The following is a 15716-nucleotide window of genomic DNA, read 5'->3' on the forward strand; positions in this document are numbered from 1 at the left end:
CTTAACCAGCCAACCTCTGGTATTCTTGCAGCTCAAAGGAATTTTCTGACACTTTTGATTGTTCTTACTGGCTTCTAGGGAGCTGCGGGGATGCTTCAAAGGTCACAAGTGACAGCAGCATCTCTTCCTATCTTTCCAAGAGTTTCCTTCCTTTCAGAGCAGTTGTTTAGAGGTGGTTCCTCTCAGATGGCAGATGCTAATCCACTTATGCAGAGGGCAAATAAGGCAACTGGGACCCTGCAGTAACCTGGGTTTGCCCTGAATTGTACATAGGGAACATGCTCTTCTCTGGCTGTTGTCCACATGCAGCACTATTGGACTTTCCTGGTGGGCAGAGCTCCCCTGGCAGTCCCTGCTGCTCGCCTTCACCACCCGGGGCAGCTGCCCTACTTTTCCTTGGCCCTGCTCCACAGTAGGCACTTGCTTCCCATTGCAGGGGCCTGTTGGTAACCATGGGGGCTGCTACACTGACTTCATCAAGAATCCGAGAACTTTCCCTTAATAAACTCCGTCTCTTGGTGTGGTGCCAGCATGACATGTTCCCAGAAATATGTTTGGAAGAAAGCTGTTGCACAATTCCCCTTGGTGCTGGTGGTCCCACAAAGCCTTTCTCTGCCTTTGGTTCTGCATTCCCTCCTTTTCACATCTCTCTGTGGCTGCTTTTAATGTGGTCCTCGCATAGTACCAAAATAAATCCTTTGTGCTTGTGCAGAGATGGGAACTTTGTGTGCACACAGGCTTTTTATATTCCTAAACTTCCACTTAAATGGTTGTCTCTGAAGTCATGTTATCCATTTGCTCTCATCTCCCTTCTTCCCATGGTGAGAACTTCTTGGATTTCATGGTGTGTTGGTTTTGCACAAATGCACACAAGATAAGAATAAGCAAATTGGGACCATTGGTCTTTTGTGCTTGTCAGGGCTGTGTGTTACGTTAATCCATCAGTGTCATCCCCAGGTCTTTGAGATGCGTTCCGGGCATTCCCTAAAGCACTGACAGTGCCGTGCCCCTTGCCAGTGCACCTGAACTGTTTGCTCTTAGAGGCCAGCACATGTGCAGGGTGGAGCTGAGTGTAAGCAAACCCCAGACAGCTTTGTTTCTGCTCCAGAGCAGTAAGAGCAGTGCTTACTGTGTTGGAGCAGAGAGGTGAGGCATGCTGACTCACATCCACAGTGGTGTGAGCAACCTGAACCTGCTTTCCTGGAGAGCTTTGCATGGCTGTGGCCTTTGTTTTACAGTGGAAGAGTGGGGCACACAGAGGCAAAGGGTATAGCAGAGGCAGCAGCGTGGTCTGCTGGCTTGTTTTCTTAGATCAGTTTAACAAGGATTGCACAGGGCCCTGCTTCAGTTACACCTCAGCTCTAACACACCAGTGGCGTGGCAGCAGGTGTTGGGCAGGCTGCTGAATCTGTCACGATTTCAGTAGTGCATCTTGCTTTGAGGTTACAAAATCCCTTCTGGGCAAAGCTGTTCTGTAAACAGAATCTTCCATTGTACTGTAATACAATATTCGATTGGCTGAGCTCACAGCCAGCTGTTATCTGGGGTATTTAATTACATCCAGAGAACTGGAAGCATCTTCAGCATGGTTCGAGGTAGATGGGGTGTAGCTGGCTGGTTGCTACATAGAAAGCAGGTACACCCTGTCAGGGGTTGGCTTCCCTGTGTATTTTCCAAATACAGCCCTATACTGAAAAGGGCTGGCGTAACAGTGTGCTGCCCTGGGCATCCCTGTTTGCTGTCCCTGGATGGTTTCCATCTGCATATGTTGTTATGAGCTGTGGCTAATTGCCCTTTGTGAGCTGACATGTCCTGGGTGGGTCACCAGCCAGCAACGATGCTCCAGGCCACATTGTGCATCTACTGCTTGGTTTCCAAGGCAGGATTTGACTGCTGGTTTAGCTGGGACTTGCATTTGGGAACACTTTAGAGATGGGGGTAGAAACTCTGTTGTATTTTGTATTTCACAGGGTAAAAATGCACATAGTCATACTATATTAGGGAAAAAAATATTCTCAGTGTTCTTATTTGGTTGCATTCTTGTAAGTTTTATTTTTGGAGATGAGGAAAGGCTCCGTGGTCAGAGACACAAGAAGGAGGTGATATGTGTGAGGTCACTGTCTCATCTGAAACACACTTCATGGATTCCATCTGCAGGGAAGATTGTGAGCACCTGCACTGCTGTTCATGCAGCCATTGCATGCCTGTCTGATTCAGCTGGCTGACATTCCAATAATTAACATATTGATTTTGAAATTAGATGTTAAGATGGAGGGTAGCATCCTTCCACCAGGAGATAAGCGGATGCTGCTCTGGGGTTTTGCTTGCAACCCAAAGGCGATCCAGCTGGTGGATTCCCAAGACGTGCATGAAATCAAAAACCAGTAATTTTATGCTTACATATAAAATTAATTAACTTGTGAAGGAAGGAGAGAAGCACTCAAGTGCCCTGGAAGTCTCAGCAGCCCTGGGAAGGTGGAGTTGAGCTGGAAGGAGGTGCTGTAGTCAGTGTGGCTGTCGTCCTGGTAGGTTCCTGCTGGTTGTCTTCTTACTGAAGGGCAGCTGCACATATTTGTGTCAGGAAGAAATGGAATGATCCAGGACAAATGTAGCTGAAAAATATCAGAGCCTACTGGGGTTCTTTTGCTGTTAATTAATTGTTGGCATTTGCATTGGTGTTGGCTATTGATTACTGGAAACGCAGCAGCTTGCAGAGCCCTTTTGGGTTTTGAACTCAGTGATGAACTTCCCTTTTTGGAGCTTGGTTAGAAGGGAGTTGATCCATCCTTGGGCTACAGCTTTTCTGAGTTGTGCTTGCTGCTGGGAAGGACACACTGAGCTGCAAGCACTGATCTGGTGCCTTGTGGAAGGAGAGGGAGCAATGGGTTAGGCCAGCTGAGAACAAACTAAAATTGCCTGTGGTGCTCATTTGTCAGTGTGCCAGGCTGGAAACACTGCAGAGCACAAAGCCCTGCATGTGGCTGTGTCTTTCTGTTCCTGCATGGGAGCTGATGAGCCCTGAGCTGAGCCTGCTGTGTAGGATGTGCTAGCAGGTCAGTGAGGCACCAGCTGTGGGCTTGGCCCCTTTACCTTTGTAATGGGGACATCTTCCTGCTGAGGAGCAGAGTGAGGCCAGCAGACCTTGTTCTGTGTGCTTGTCAGGTCTTTGGTAAATGAGGCCAGAGCAGGAGCTGGAGGGAAATAAGGATTTCATCTTCTCGGTGCCCTGCTCCCAGGCAGGTATCTGAACTTTTAATACAACTGCTGACTCCAGGGCATCCCGAAACCATGCCCAAAGGAGAATGTGGGCCTCCTCCTACCAGCTGCAGGCATGATGTGGGCAGGAAATAGTTTGGGGCCAACCAACAAGCTGAGGAGATTTTCTTTTGGAACAAGTAAAAACGTTTACGTTTAGTGAACACTAAACCAGAGCGGGGAGGAAGGATGTGAGAAAGAGCACTGAGCTACAGAGAGAACTCAAGCTGAAAAGCAAGGCCGTTTATTTTAGTGGGCACTCACTGGAGAGCAGATGGCTGCTGTGGATTTCTGCAGGGCAAAGCGTTGGCTGTGGGGAAACATGAAATGGCAAATCTGGCTTTCTTCTCATTTCATTTCTCTGCATTCCTGAGCTGTATTGCTCTGAGTCTGGCTGCCATTCAGGCAGGGTTTGCAGTGCTGTGAGTGGCTCTTTTGGGCTCAGCAGTGCTCTGATAGAGGCTCTGTGCGTGCTCCTGCCGCTGCTGGAAAGCATCTGCAGACTTCTTGCTCTTTCTACTTAAGCACAGGAAGGTTTCACACCGTCTTGCTGCAGCTTTTCATCTTTGTGCTTGTCTAAAACAGCTGTTCAGCACAGGCAGCACTGACAGGGTGGCAGCTGTAGATGTGACAGCAATAATGGCTCTGTCTCTGCTGAAGCGTGTAACAAAATGCATAGGCAGGAGCAGAGGCTTTGATCTGCTCATTGGGTGCATTTATTGCTGTTTGTCTTCGGTTTGTCTACAAGGCTTGTGTAGGCAAACGAGTTGTGGAAAACTCTTCCCTCTAGTGTTCAGTGCTGCTGCAGCTCTCAGGCACAACCTCAGCTCCCCCCACTGCCCGGCTCACCCTGCCTTGTCCTTCCATCTGCTCCAGGTGAACATTATCCCGATCATTGCCAAAGCAGACACCATCTCCAAGAGTGAGCTGCACAAGTTTAAGATAAAGATCATGAGCGAACTGGTCAGCAATGGTGTGCAGATCTATCAGTTCCCCACAGACGACGAAGCAGTGGCTGAGATCAACTCTGTGATGAATGTGAGTAACGCTGCCAATCGCAGGGCTTCCAGGAGTTGTGACAAATTGAATTGCTGTGCAAAAACCCATCCGCAAGGCAAGTTCCTTTTCCAAATGCTAAACCTATTTCAGAGTTGAGCTGTGGATCTGACAGATGCCTGAGGCTGTTGCATACAGAATTAATTAAAGCATGCCTCTTATTTAATTTCTGTGGGCTCTCTGGAGATGCACATCTCAGCTCTAGAATTGGATTCATTGGATTTCTGAAAAATACTTCCTTCAAAATTCATTTTATCTGTTTTTAGGCTGCTTATCCTATGAGGAGGGAGGAACTTTGAATAAGAAATACGCAGTTAAGATCTGCATTAGCCTTCTACTTAAGGACGCTAAGCAGAGGGAAACCAATTTGAAGAAGAAAAGCTGTTAGACTCTATTTTGCCTTATTTTAAACTCGAAGATCAAACTCAGATGCGGTGGAAGAATATGGAAAAACAATGTCAAGTTTTGGAGTTTGGCTTTACTCCCAGTTCACAGTTTACCTTTTGTGGAATAGAGACAGCTGACATGTTTGCATGTTTGTTTGTTTCTTAAGTAAAACATTCTGGAGGGATGAATGTGCTGCAGCCCTGAGCCCTGTGTGTGTACCACAGAGCAGTGCCTGGCTCTGATTCCCTGCAGGGCTGCGCGTGTTGCCTTGAGGACAGTGCCCCATTCCTTGCAGCCTTTGGTGCTTTGCAGCCTCAAAGAGCACGTGTTGCATCCTGCGCGTGGCGCAGCAGTTGTGTGTGGGCACTGGAAGGGACACGGCCTGTGTGTGGATGTCTTTGCTTGTGCTTTCTGTGAGGCAGGGAGCGCCCTGCTCTTGGCACACAGAGAGACGGCGGCTGTGGGAGCAACCTGACAAATGGAGAGAGGCAGATCAGCAGTGATCATGGTGTTCCCATAATATTTCCTCATTAAGTTCAGTCCAGCCAGCATTGCTAATAAGCTGCTCTGCTGTGCTGTGGCACAGAGGAAACTGCTTTGAGCATTGGAGGTGGAGGGCTTCAACAGAAAGGTTTTGGGGTAGGTTTTGGGCTGGGATGAAGGTGACATGGAGGTCAGGCTGACCTCTGCAAGGTTGGCCCATGGACTGAGCCCTGGAATCACTGAGGTTAGAAAAGACCTCTCAGATCCCCAACCACTGCCCACCCCACTGTGCCCACTGGCCGTATCCCCTAGTGCCATATCCACATAGTTCTGAACACTTCCAGAGATGGTGATACCCGCTCCCTGGGCAGCTGTGCCAATGCTGACCAGTTCTTCTCTTTGGAGAAGAAATTATTCCCAGTGTCCAACTGAGCTTCCCCACATGCAGGTTGGAGCCATCCTGTCTTGTCCTGTTGTTATCCAGGAGCAGAGCTTGACCTCCTATTGCTACCACCTCCTCTCAGGGGTTGTAGTGTGTGATGAGGTCTACCCTGAGCCACTGTTTCTCTGAACAGAACCACTCCAGTTCCCTCAGCTGCTCCCCATAGGATGTGTGCTCCAGACCCATCGCAGCTCCATTGCCCTGAGTCTCTGCTGTCGCTTCTGTTTCAGGCTCATCTGCCCTTTGCTGTGGTTGGCAGCACAGAAGAGGTGAAGGTGGGGAACAAGCTGGTGAGAGCTCGGCAGTACCCGTGGGGAGTGGTGCAAGGTAAGCTGCTGCCACCTCCATGGGCTCGTGCATGCACCCTGCAGCTCTGCCCTTCACAGTGTGTGCAGGAAGGTGCGCTGTGCTGTGTGGTGTGGATGTGTCCATGCAGCCTTGTGTGGGTTGGCCAGTCTTGCCTTTGAATTCCCATTACTACCAACATCTGAAATAAGTTGTCTGAGCAATGCTGGGACTTGCACACACTCTGACATAGTTAAAATGAATCGCTGCATCCAAAAAGCTTGGTTACCCCATGGGGGATGGCACGGGTCCACGGGAGGGGAATCTATGGAGTTGGGCTGAATGTGCATTAGTGCTCCTCCCTCTCATGTGCATTTTGCTGACTTCTCACTTGGCTTCAATCAGTTGAGAATGAAAGTCACTGTGACTTTGTGAAGCTGCGGGAGATGCTGATCCGAGTAAACATGGAAGACCTTAGAGAGCAGACTCACACACGCCACTATGAGCTGTACAGGCGCTGCAAACTGGAGGAGATGGGCTTCAAGGACACAGACCCAGACAGCCAGCCCTTCAGGTGAGGTCCTTCACATCTACCATCAGATTAGAGCAATAGTTGGGCACCAGAGCCCCAAAGAAAAGGAGAGTTTTGTGGACGTTGTCTGCCATGCTGGGCTGGAAAATACTAGCCCTGCATTTGAACATGTGGCTGATTTTGATGCTGTTCCCTTCCCTGCTTCTTTGTCCTTAATGAAGCAGGCAGGGATGCCTTTGCCCCATTCCTAACTCACTGTTGTCCAGAAAGTCTGGATTCTGTTTGCTTTCTTACCCAGCCTGCAAGAAACATACGAGACCAAAAGGAAAGAATTCTTGGGTGAGCTCCAGAAGAAAGAGGAAGAAATGAGACAAATGTTTGTTAACAAAGTCAAGGAGACGGAGGCAGAGCTGAAGGAGAAGGAGAGAGAGGTGAGTGTGCCAGAAACCCCTGAGAGGAGCCCAGAATACAGCCAGCCATAGGATCTGTTCTCGGCAGCACATAAATCCTGGAAGGCACCTTTAGCAGACCTCGCCAGCCAAAGCAGTGCATACACATATATATACACACACACCCGCTCACACACTTCCCCTGCTCAGGGCAAGGGGCATGGTAGTGTTTTCAGAACAGCATCACTGGTTTAGGTGCTTCAGAAACAGAAATCCTGCTCTCCCTGTGCCACGTGTAGGAGACAGAGCTGCTACTTGGTGAGCAAAGGGCAGTGCAGAATGGTTTGGTGAGCACTGGGTTGTGCTGGCATAGCCCTTCTGGAGGTGCACAGTCCTAAGTGGCCATGGGCAGCTGCTGTGCTGCAAGGGGAAACAGATGGACCATCTTCCAAGGAGTGAGGAATCATTATATCACAGAATGGCCTGGGTTGAAAAGGACCTCAAAGATGAGGAATGTGGGATCCCACTGTGCCCTCAGTCCATGAACTGAGATATGTGGGGGGTTTTGTGGAGATTTGGGATCATGGGACTGGTGGTCATGCTAGGCGCAGTGCTCACAGTGCCCATGTCCTACAGCTGCATGAGAAGTTTGAGCACCTGAAAAGGGTACACCAGGAGGAGAAAAGGAAGGTGGAGGAGAAGAGGAGAGAGCTGGAGGATGAGATGAATGCCTTCAACAGGCGGAAAGTAGCGGTGGAAACCTTGCAGTCCCATTCCTTGCAGGCTACCTCACAGCAGCCGCTGAAGAAGGACAAAGACAGGAAAAAGTAAGTGACCAAACTCGAGTGTCCCCTTTGCCTCTGGGAGGGGCAGGTTCTCACAGTGTATTGTTTTGCCAATTACTGAGATAAGGAAAAAAAGGTTTTGGAACCTGGATTTTATCCTTCAGGCTTTGTGTAAAGCACAGGAGAGAAGGGGAATCCTGTGCCAGGTGGTGCCCTGAGGAAGCCCTGCAGGCTGCAGGTGGACTCCTTGGTTCTGGGCTGTTCTCTAAAGGCCTGGAGCCCTGCAGGACCCACAGTGATGGGAGCACTTTGCTGCTGGATGCAGGACGGGAGCTGGAAATTGCTGCACTGTGTCCCCAGCAGAGAGAAGCAGGGACAGCCTTGGCACAGCTGTGATGTCCTGGAGTTGTGGCGCTCCATCCTGCGCTGCTCTGTGGGTTTAGGTCCTTTTTTTGTGCAGTGCTGTTTATTTTTAGAGACAGAGCTGTGAAAATGGAAACAAAGCAGCTTAGAATGAAGCAGCACAGGGAATTCATTAGGGCTTCGTGTGATGCAGGGCTCTGAGACAGAGTTCTGCTTGTGTTGAATTGCTGAGGAAGCCCTTTTCCCCTAAAGGCAGAATTCTTATCTTAGCTGCAGGTTAATTGATATTGCTGAAGCCAGCAGGAGTGTGGAGAAGGGGCATGCATATAATGCTCTCTCAGCTGCCTGGTTATAAAGATAGAGCGAGAAGGGGGCAAACAGGTCTATTTAGAGAAGATATATCTTTAAAACTAAAAGTGGGGGTGGTGCAGATCCTGCCCCCAGCCATGTTGGTTCCCAAGGAGTGCTGTGCAGGACCAAGACAAGGTAAGCCAGCATGCAGGGTGCTCAGCCTGTCTCTCCAGCACGTACTGGAACAGTCTGAGCTGCATGTGGTCCCAGCAGGGCAGTTCAGTTACAGCCTGAGCATGGTGAAAGGAAAGAGATGGCTGGGAGGCAATGCCCTGGTTAGCTCCTGGTGGCAGTGCAGTGCTGGGGCTCTGAGCCATTTGTTTCTTCCTAGGAAGGCAACAGCACATGTTATTTAACTTATTTGCTTGGAATGTAAGTATATGTTGTTGTAAAAATGGGTCTCCAGACCTGTCAGTGTGCTCTGTGTGCATCCAGCCTCACACACAGCACCCAGAACAGTTTGCAGAACGTTCTGCTGGAAGTAGGGTTGCATTTCAGTGACTTCCAGAAGGGCTGAGGGGCTGAGTGCACGAATGGCTGTGAGCACTCCAAGCACACGCTGCTCTTTGTGCTGCTTGGAGGAAGTGCAGCAGCTTCCTGCCTGCAACAGAAATAGGCTTCCTGCTGTGCACAGCACACTGCAGGTACTGCTCTGCTCCCTGCCTGTCCCTGTGATGGGGCTTGGGGCAGTGGGCTGCCAGGAGAGAGGGCACCTCGTGCTCTGCTCTGTGCCTGTCCCCAGGGTCTCCGCAGGTCTGGGGCCCAGCTGTGGGACTGCACTGTTAGTGAGGGGAAAAAGCTTAGAAGTTTAGGGGAGGAAGTGGGTTAGGATAGGAGATATATTGTTAGAGTCTGCAGCCTGGTTCCAAATGTTGGGGGTCTGTGCTCCAGCAGAATAACAACATTCATAGAATGGTTGGGTTGGAAGGGACTGTGAAGATTATAGAACCATGGAATCTCAGAATGGTTGGGTTGGAAGGGAGCCCGAAGCCCCCACCCCAGCTGTCCCCAGCTCAGGCTGCTCTTGGATACCCACAGCTCTGGGTGGGCTCCTCCCCAGTGCTTTGCCTTGCTGGTGCCCCCCTTTTCAGACCCCCCTCCATTTGGCCATGTGTCTGGAGCAGCGTGGTAGCAACACATCAAAGAGTGTAGCCCCAGCCCAGGAGCTGGGCTGATGTGAACCACAGGAGCTCATGGGCTGCAATGGGGTCCATGCACTCCTTGGTGAGCAGTGTTCATGTGCTGGCTGGTTTCTTTACTGCCATGTTGCTCATCTGTGAGCAGAGGCACATCTCAGTGCTGCTGGTGGGACTGCTGGGACTGGGATTGTGAGCTCTGGGGAGGAAGAGGCATTTTCAGGGCTTTTTATTATTATTATTTTGTTTTGTTTTACGGTTTGATTGATTTATTTTTTTAGGAAAGCTGGTTGAGCCTCTTGTCCTCCGGTGCTTTAACACGGGGCTTGAGTAGCTTTAATAAGTGAGAAATGGAGACAGCAGAACCGCCAGTGGGGAGAGGAAACAAACGTGTTTGTGCTGAGATTCCTCTGTGCACACAAAGCTGAACAGATGGTGCTTTGTGGTGTTATTCGTGGCAGCCTTGGTGTGATGCCAGAGCACTGCTTAGCCTTCCCTTTCTTTTTTTCCCCCCTCTTTTAATCATTTCACTACATTTTGCTTTTGCTTAATTTTCCTAATTTTAATTCATGCTTACTTTTTTTCTTTATGTTTTGTTTCTTTCAGTTAATCACACACAGACTTTCAGGCCAAGAGTGGACTTGGTGCTTTCATGTGTTAAGTTGCTTGAGTTCCCCACCCTGTGACCCTTCTCATAACATTGTGTGCGTGGACCAAAGCGAAAGAGACCACGAGCATCTTCGGTTGTTGCCGTGTGATCTGTGCTGTGTTTGAGGACGTAACCTTACTGTGTAAATGCTTCTAAACAACATCAACTCATCCCCAAAGCGAGACGTCCTGTCCTAAGCCCAGCAGCTGTATGTCAGGTGTCCGCAGCAGCTGGCCTGAGCTCCCCTTACCCAGCAGCTGAATGCTTGCTTCCTGGATTTCATATGATTGTCATTGGTTATGGGGACTGTTTGAGCCATTGCTTCATTGCTTCTCTCCCTCTGAAGGTGCTCAGATGTGAGGAGTGCTGTGAAGGATGCAGAAACGTTTATTTTTCTAACAAAATCCTTGATTTGAATAAGTTTAGAACAGGAGCAAAGCTCAGAGCTCAGAACCTCTGCCCTGGGAACCTTGTCCAAGTCACCCCTTTTCCCCTAATTATATATTTTAATCCTGAATTTCTCTATAAACATATTCTTCATCGTTTATAATATATATACATATATATATAAATATATATATATAGAAAGAGAGAGTGGTTAATAAAACTCATGGGACAATGTTTTGAATTTCCTTTACCGCTGAAGTTAGAATTTCTATGTAAAAGGGTTTTCCATATGATTGTGGTGTGTCCTGGAGCTACAGGAGCTGTGTCACTTCTCACTTAGCAGCACAATTCACTGCCATGGAAAAACTATTGAAGCAGCCATCTTTCCTTTGAGGCTGTTAAAAAGAAAGTAGCCATAAGCACACACATGCTGAGGAGGTTCCTGACCGTGAGCTGTGCTGCATTTATGCCGCTCTGCTCTATCTCATTGCTTTGTGATAGGCAGAGCGCAGCTGCACAGAGGCACACAGCAATGTTCTCATGGAAAAAGGGTCGGGCCCAATTCCATCAGACAGCAGGTGGGACAGCTATTAAATGTCAGCCCTGCAATGTCCTTGGAGTTCCAGCAAACACTGGCTGTGGCTGAGCGTTAGGTGGGAGTGTCTGCATTGCTATTTAGGCATGAATGTTCAAGGATTTCTCTCGCTATTTTTCCTTAGAGCTCCATCCTTACGCTGAGCTTTGGCTCGGAGGTGCAGGTCTGTCTGTAGGACACGGTGCTGGATGAGGTTCATTGCGTATCCCACTGAAGCAGCTCTTTCATTTGTCCTAAATGCAAACTCAGGTGTGAAACTGTTTTCATACAGACCTTGTCCCTCTCTGTGGGTGCGCTGCTGTCCTGTTAGTGTGACTTGATCTGAAGGAACCTCACACAGTCCCCCAGTCCCTCTGGAATGGACCACATGCAGAGATGCACACAGGCTGATCAGCTGGTGGCTGAGTGCGGGGCTGCCCAGGCTGTGCCTCTGTGATGTACTTTGTAGAGTAACCATCATATTAAGAGAGGTGATGTGTTTTTTTTCTAAGGGAACATACTAAGAACACAACCAATTGTTGCATACAGGAGGACAGCTCCAGCTCACTGTTGACTCAGTTCAGTTGTGCAGCAAATTAGGGGCACAATTTGATTATTGCTGGTGAGAGAAGTGTGCTAATTACCTGTATGAGCAGGGCCGTGCTGGAGCAGTTCTGCTTCTCAGGGTCAATGCTCCTGAGAGCTGGAACAGAGCTCTGACTACACTGCAAAACTCACCATGGCTTTTCCACTCAATATTTTTTTCCTATCTCGTGCTGCAGCCAATAAGATGTATACAAATGATTTCTTTCTGCCCTGGCTCAGCAGGAATCCATCCTTGCTCCCAGGATAAGGGATAGTTAGGGAAATGACGATAGCGATAGAAGAGTAGGAGCCTGCTGACCCATGGCAGTGTGGAGAAATCCCAGCTTTCCCTGCAGAAGACGTTCAGAATGTACATAGTGATATGTTGATGATGATTCTGTATACACTGACATTACTGTGACAGACATCCCTTTCCTCACAGCTGTCTGTTGACCTCAGGTCCATCTGCTCTTTGGGGCAGTCACCATCGGAGTCTTGCAGCAGAGCTCAGTTTTTGCTCTCTCGCTCTCAAAGTACGTGGTTTTCCCTTTTTGGCTGAGACAGGATTTAAACACACGGCACATAGAGTGCTTCTGTGTCTTATTGAACAAGTTGCGAGTGCGTTGCAATGCTGATCTCACAGCAGCCCAAAGCTTCCCTTCCTGCAGCAGAGCACGTGGCAGGACCACCCTCCAGGACTGGAGCCATTCAGTTACACTTCTTTCAGCCATCTCATCCATCTGTCCCTACCACATTGGCATTAATGGGGTAAAAACGTGTCTGTTGTTGTTTAAACTTTCACCATCCACATCGTGTACTTCCTAAGCTGAGAGGTGCCGTGTCTGCTCACAGTGCAGGAGGGCTGAGCTCAGAGCAGGGAGGGGACTCAGTGCACTCCGAGCACTTGCAGCCATTTGCTTTGCCATTCCAAATGTGTTGGGTGATTTTGCCATTTTTTTTGGTTGTTTTTTTTGCTCACTTTTGGTTGCTCACTTTGTAATTTTTTTTTCCCTTTATTAAATCTCACGTGTATTTTGAGTTGTTTTTGTGGTGTCATTTATTGAGCAGTGCGTTTCCTGTGCTGTCTGGTGGATCTCTGTTCAATGGTGATGTGTAAGCATGGAAGGTGCTCCCAGATCTTAGGTATTCTGGACATTGGGAACACTCAGAAATACAATGAGCCAACTTCTACATCCCACACCATCCATAATCCAAGGGGAAGACCTAACGTGTCGATCCAGATGTGTCCCTCCTTTAGCCAGAGCTGCCTTTGAGTTCTCCTCTGTAGGATTTGTGTACCTACCGGTGGTTTCAGGGATGTTAATGATGCTGAGGAGCTGATCAAAGGACAGCACACAGATGGTTTCTGGATGGTATCTCCCCTTAACAGAACAGGAGCAGGATGGTCCACATCATCATCCTCTTAGATTATGGCTAGGAGAAGTGCACAGCTTCAGTCTGGGATTCTCTTAGGGGATGGTGGCTGATGGAGCTCTACCCACAGCCCCATTCAGTGTCAACTCTGTGGGGCATTGCTGCCTGAGGAGCTCAGTTCAGTCTCTCTGGGTTTTATTTGCTGCTGCACTGAAGGCCAACCCCAACCATGCAGGTTGGCTGGTGCAGTGCTGCTCAGGTGGTGCTTCTGATGGAGGTTTGTCTGACAGCGTGCATCAGATTTGTACTTCAACCTGCCTGTCCTTAATGAGATGATCTGACGCTTAAATATGATTCTCTTTTGTTCTTTCTGTAGCTTTTTTAGTCTTCCCAGCGCATACTCCATAACAACAGGAAGATATGTTAATTAGAAGATTTATTAAGGCCAAAACATCTCATGCAGAAGAAATTAATTGGTGCTTTCACCTTTAAGCTTGCGATATATTGCACAGAAGAGATTGTGTAGCAAGGACTAAGATGCACTGATTGATTGGGAAAAGTTTGCTTGATCAGGTCTCTTGATAACGTTGAAATCCAAGGTATTTGCCAAAAGATAACCCGCTAATAATGGCTGATGCATGGCTTACACTGAAACCAAACACTAATCTCTGGGTGAGGACCCAGCTGTAGCATTTAACACTGTGACTGAACTTCCCAGGGGAGAGGAACAAAGTTGGGTTGGTGGAGAAGCGCTCAGTGCTGCTTGAGCTGCTGCTGCTGCAGTGAGATTTGGTTTGTTCCTCTGCTTGTCTGGGCTGGGATGTCAACCCAGAGCCTCTGACCATCCTTAACACTACTGCTGCTGTCTAACGTTCCTTAGCAACAAGCAGTAACTTTCCTGTAGCTTTGTTCTGTACTTACAGGTGTTATAACCCAAATCCCTGACCCTCAGTTTCCGTGTTACCGGGGCTGTGTCCCCATGCCTCATTGTCAGCCCTACCCTGCACTCTGTGCTGCAGGCACCTGCCTGGCTCTGCTCCTGCCCTTGGGCTGGGGGTGCTGGGTGAGCACAGAGCCATCTTAAAGGACAGCTCGATGTGACCTCCTAACAAAGGGGAAGCAGTTCAAAGCTGGAGCCTGGGCTGGCTGCGACTTCTGTGTTTATGATGCACTGAGTTCCCTTTTTACACAAACACTTGTTGAAACAAACAAAGAGGTGCAGTGCTCATGCCCCAGTCTGACCTCATGCAGGACCAGGGTGGCCCCAGTTCATCTTCCTTTTAAACAAACCTGTAAAGGAATCTCAGGACTGACCTGCTTGTACTGAGGTTGGCTTTAATAAAAACAGAACTGACTTGTTTAACAAACATCTGTTAAACATGTTTTGTATGCTGCTTACATTCACTGGATGAGCACAGTGCTATGTCTGTATGTTCAGCCCTCACCGCTGCCCCTTCTCCAGCCACTGCCACTTTGTGCCTGGCCGGGCTGCAGGACTGGCCATAACCTGGTCCTTTGTAGGCCGGAAGATGCTCCCAGCCCTCACCACTGCCACCACACACTGGGCAGTGTCACCCAAGGGCTGGTGGCTCTGCCTCTGGTGTGACAGGAGCCCAGCAGGACTTCATCAGAGCTGGCTTCATCACCACCTGTGTTTGCTGGGACAGGCTGATGTACAGGTGCTAGCTGTCATGAGCAGGACTGAATTCCTGCCCTCAGCACACCCTGTGCATGGCAGTCACTCCAGATGGCCTTGCAGCGGCTGCAGATCCAGAGTTAGGAGAGCTTTTCTGCTGGCTGAACTCAGCATCAGGTCTGTGCCTGTGTTGGAAAGCTGGAGCAGTCTGTGACCACCGGGCTGAGCTGTGCAGTGGAATGCTCTGATCTGATTGTAGTGACTGTAGCTTGGTCACAAATGGGATTAATGTCACATAAGGAGGGGGAGCTGCAGAGACCTGCCAGGACTTAAAGCATCACTTGATTTAAGGGTACTGTTCTGCATTCTTAAGGAATCAAACCGTAAGTACTGTTTAAACTGAATTTAAAATGGTAGAGCTAAAACACAGCCTACACACAGATGCTGCAGAGGCAATCTCTGCTGTTTTCCTTTATCTTGATCCATTCTGCCACCATAAGAGTTGTTTTCGTTTGTGCAGCTGTAATAAATGAACACTTAGATTGTTACCCACCCACTGTAAGTACCCATAACAAGTCAGTCAGGTTTGTTATCTGAGGCACTCTGGTGCTGCTGCTCTGAAGTAAGGCAGCTTTATTCCTAAATGCAGCTGTTCTGGCACGGCTCGCTTCAGCTGTGACATGGCTTCTGTGGTGTTCTATGAAAGAGAGATGTGGCAGAGGCTGGGGATGACTCTGAATTGCTTCACTGTTTCTGACTTAATGTTTGGTTCATATTTATGTTTTGGTTCTGATTCTGAATCTGAGCATCAAGGCCAGTACTGGTATCCATCAGGAAACTCCTTGTAGGTCCAAACAGTTCCTTGGGCTCTTGCTGCAGGTACTCTCAGATGCAATTGCAGCTTTGCAAGGTGTGGTTAATGTCAGGCATTGGGAAATCTGGCCTAAATCAAGGCAGCAACAACAGACATCTGTTCGTGAATTGTTCCTCACCTGGGATGCTAACCCGCTCTTAGCAGTGCACTGTCCAAGCCCCTATTGGTTAAAA

General features: G+C 48.8%; 1 protein-coding gene across 2 annotated transcripts in view; it reads left to right on the forward strand.

Annotated features, from left to right (window-relative positions):
• Positions 1-14400, forward strand: part of SEPTIN8 (septin 8) — a 31668-nt gene extending 17268 nt beyond the window's left edge. Inside the window, exons 5-10 of one of the 2 annotated variants that reach the window (XM_015875568.1) lie at positions 4132-4293; positions 5854-5950; positions 6314-6482; positions 6739-6871; positions 7466-7656; positions 13410-14400. In XM_015875568.1, coding sequence (XP_015731054.1) covers positions 4132-4293; positions 5854-5950; positions 6314-6482; positions 6739-6871; positions 7466-7656; positions 13410-13464 — 807 coding nt within the window. In that variant the 3' untranslated portion in view covers positions 13465-14400. Of the gene's footprint in view, positions 1-4131; positions 4294-5853; positions 5951-6313; positions 6483-6738; positions 6872-7465; positions 7657-10070; positions 12698-13409 lie in introns of those variants that run through there. The other variant, XM_015875569.1, reaches the window with a different exon arrangement.
• Positions 14401-15716: the final 1316 nt, after the last annotated feature.

Source organism: Coturnix japonica, chromosome 13 (genome assembly GCF_001577835.2).
Source record: "Coturnix japonica isolate 7356 chromosome 13, Coturnix japonica 2.1, whole genome shotgun sequence".
In the NCBI taxonomy this organism is placed as follows: Eukaryota; Metazoa; Chordata; class Aves; order Galliformes; family Phasianidae; genus Coturnix; species Coturnix japonica.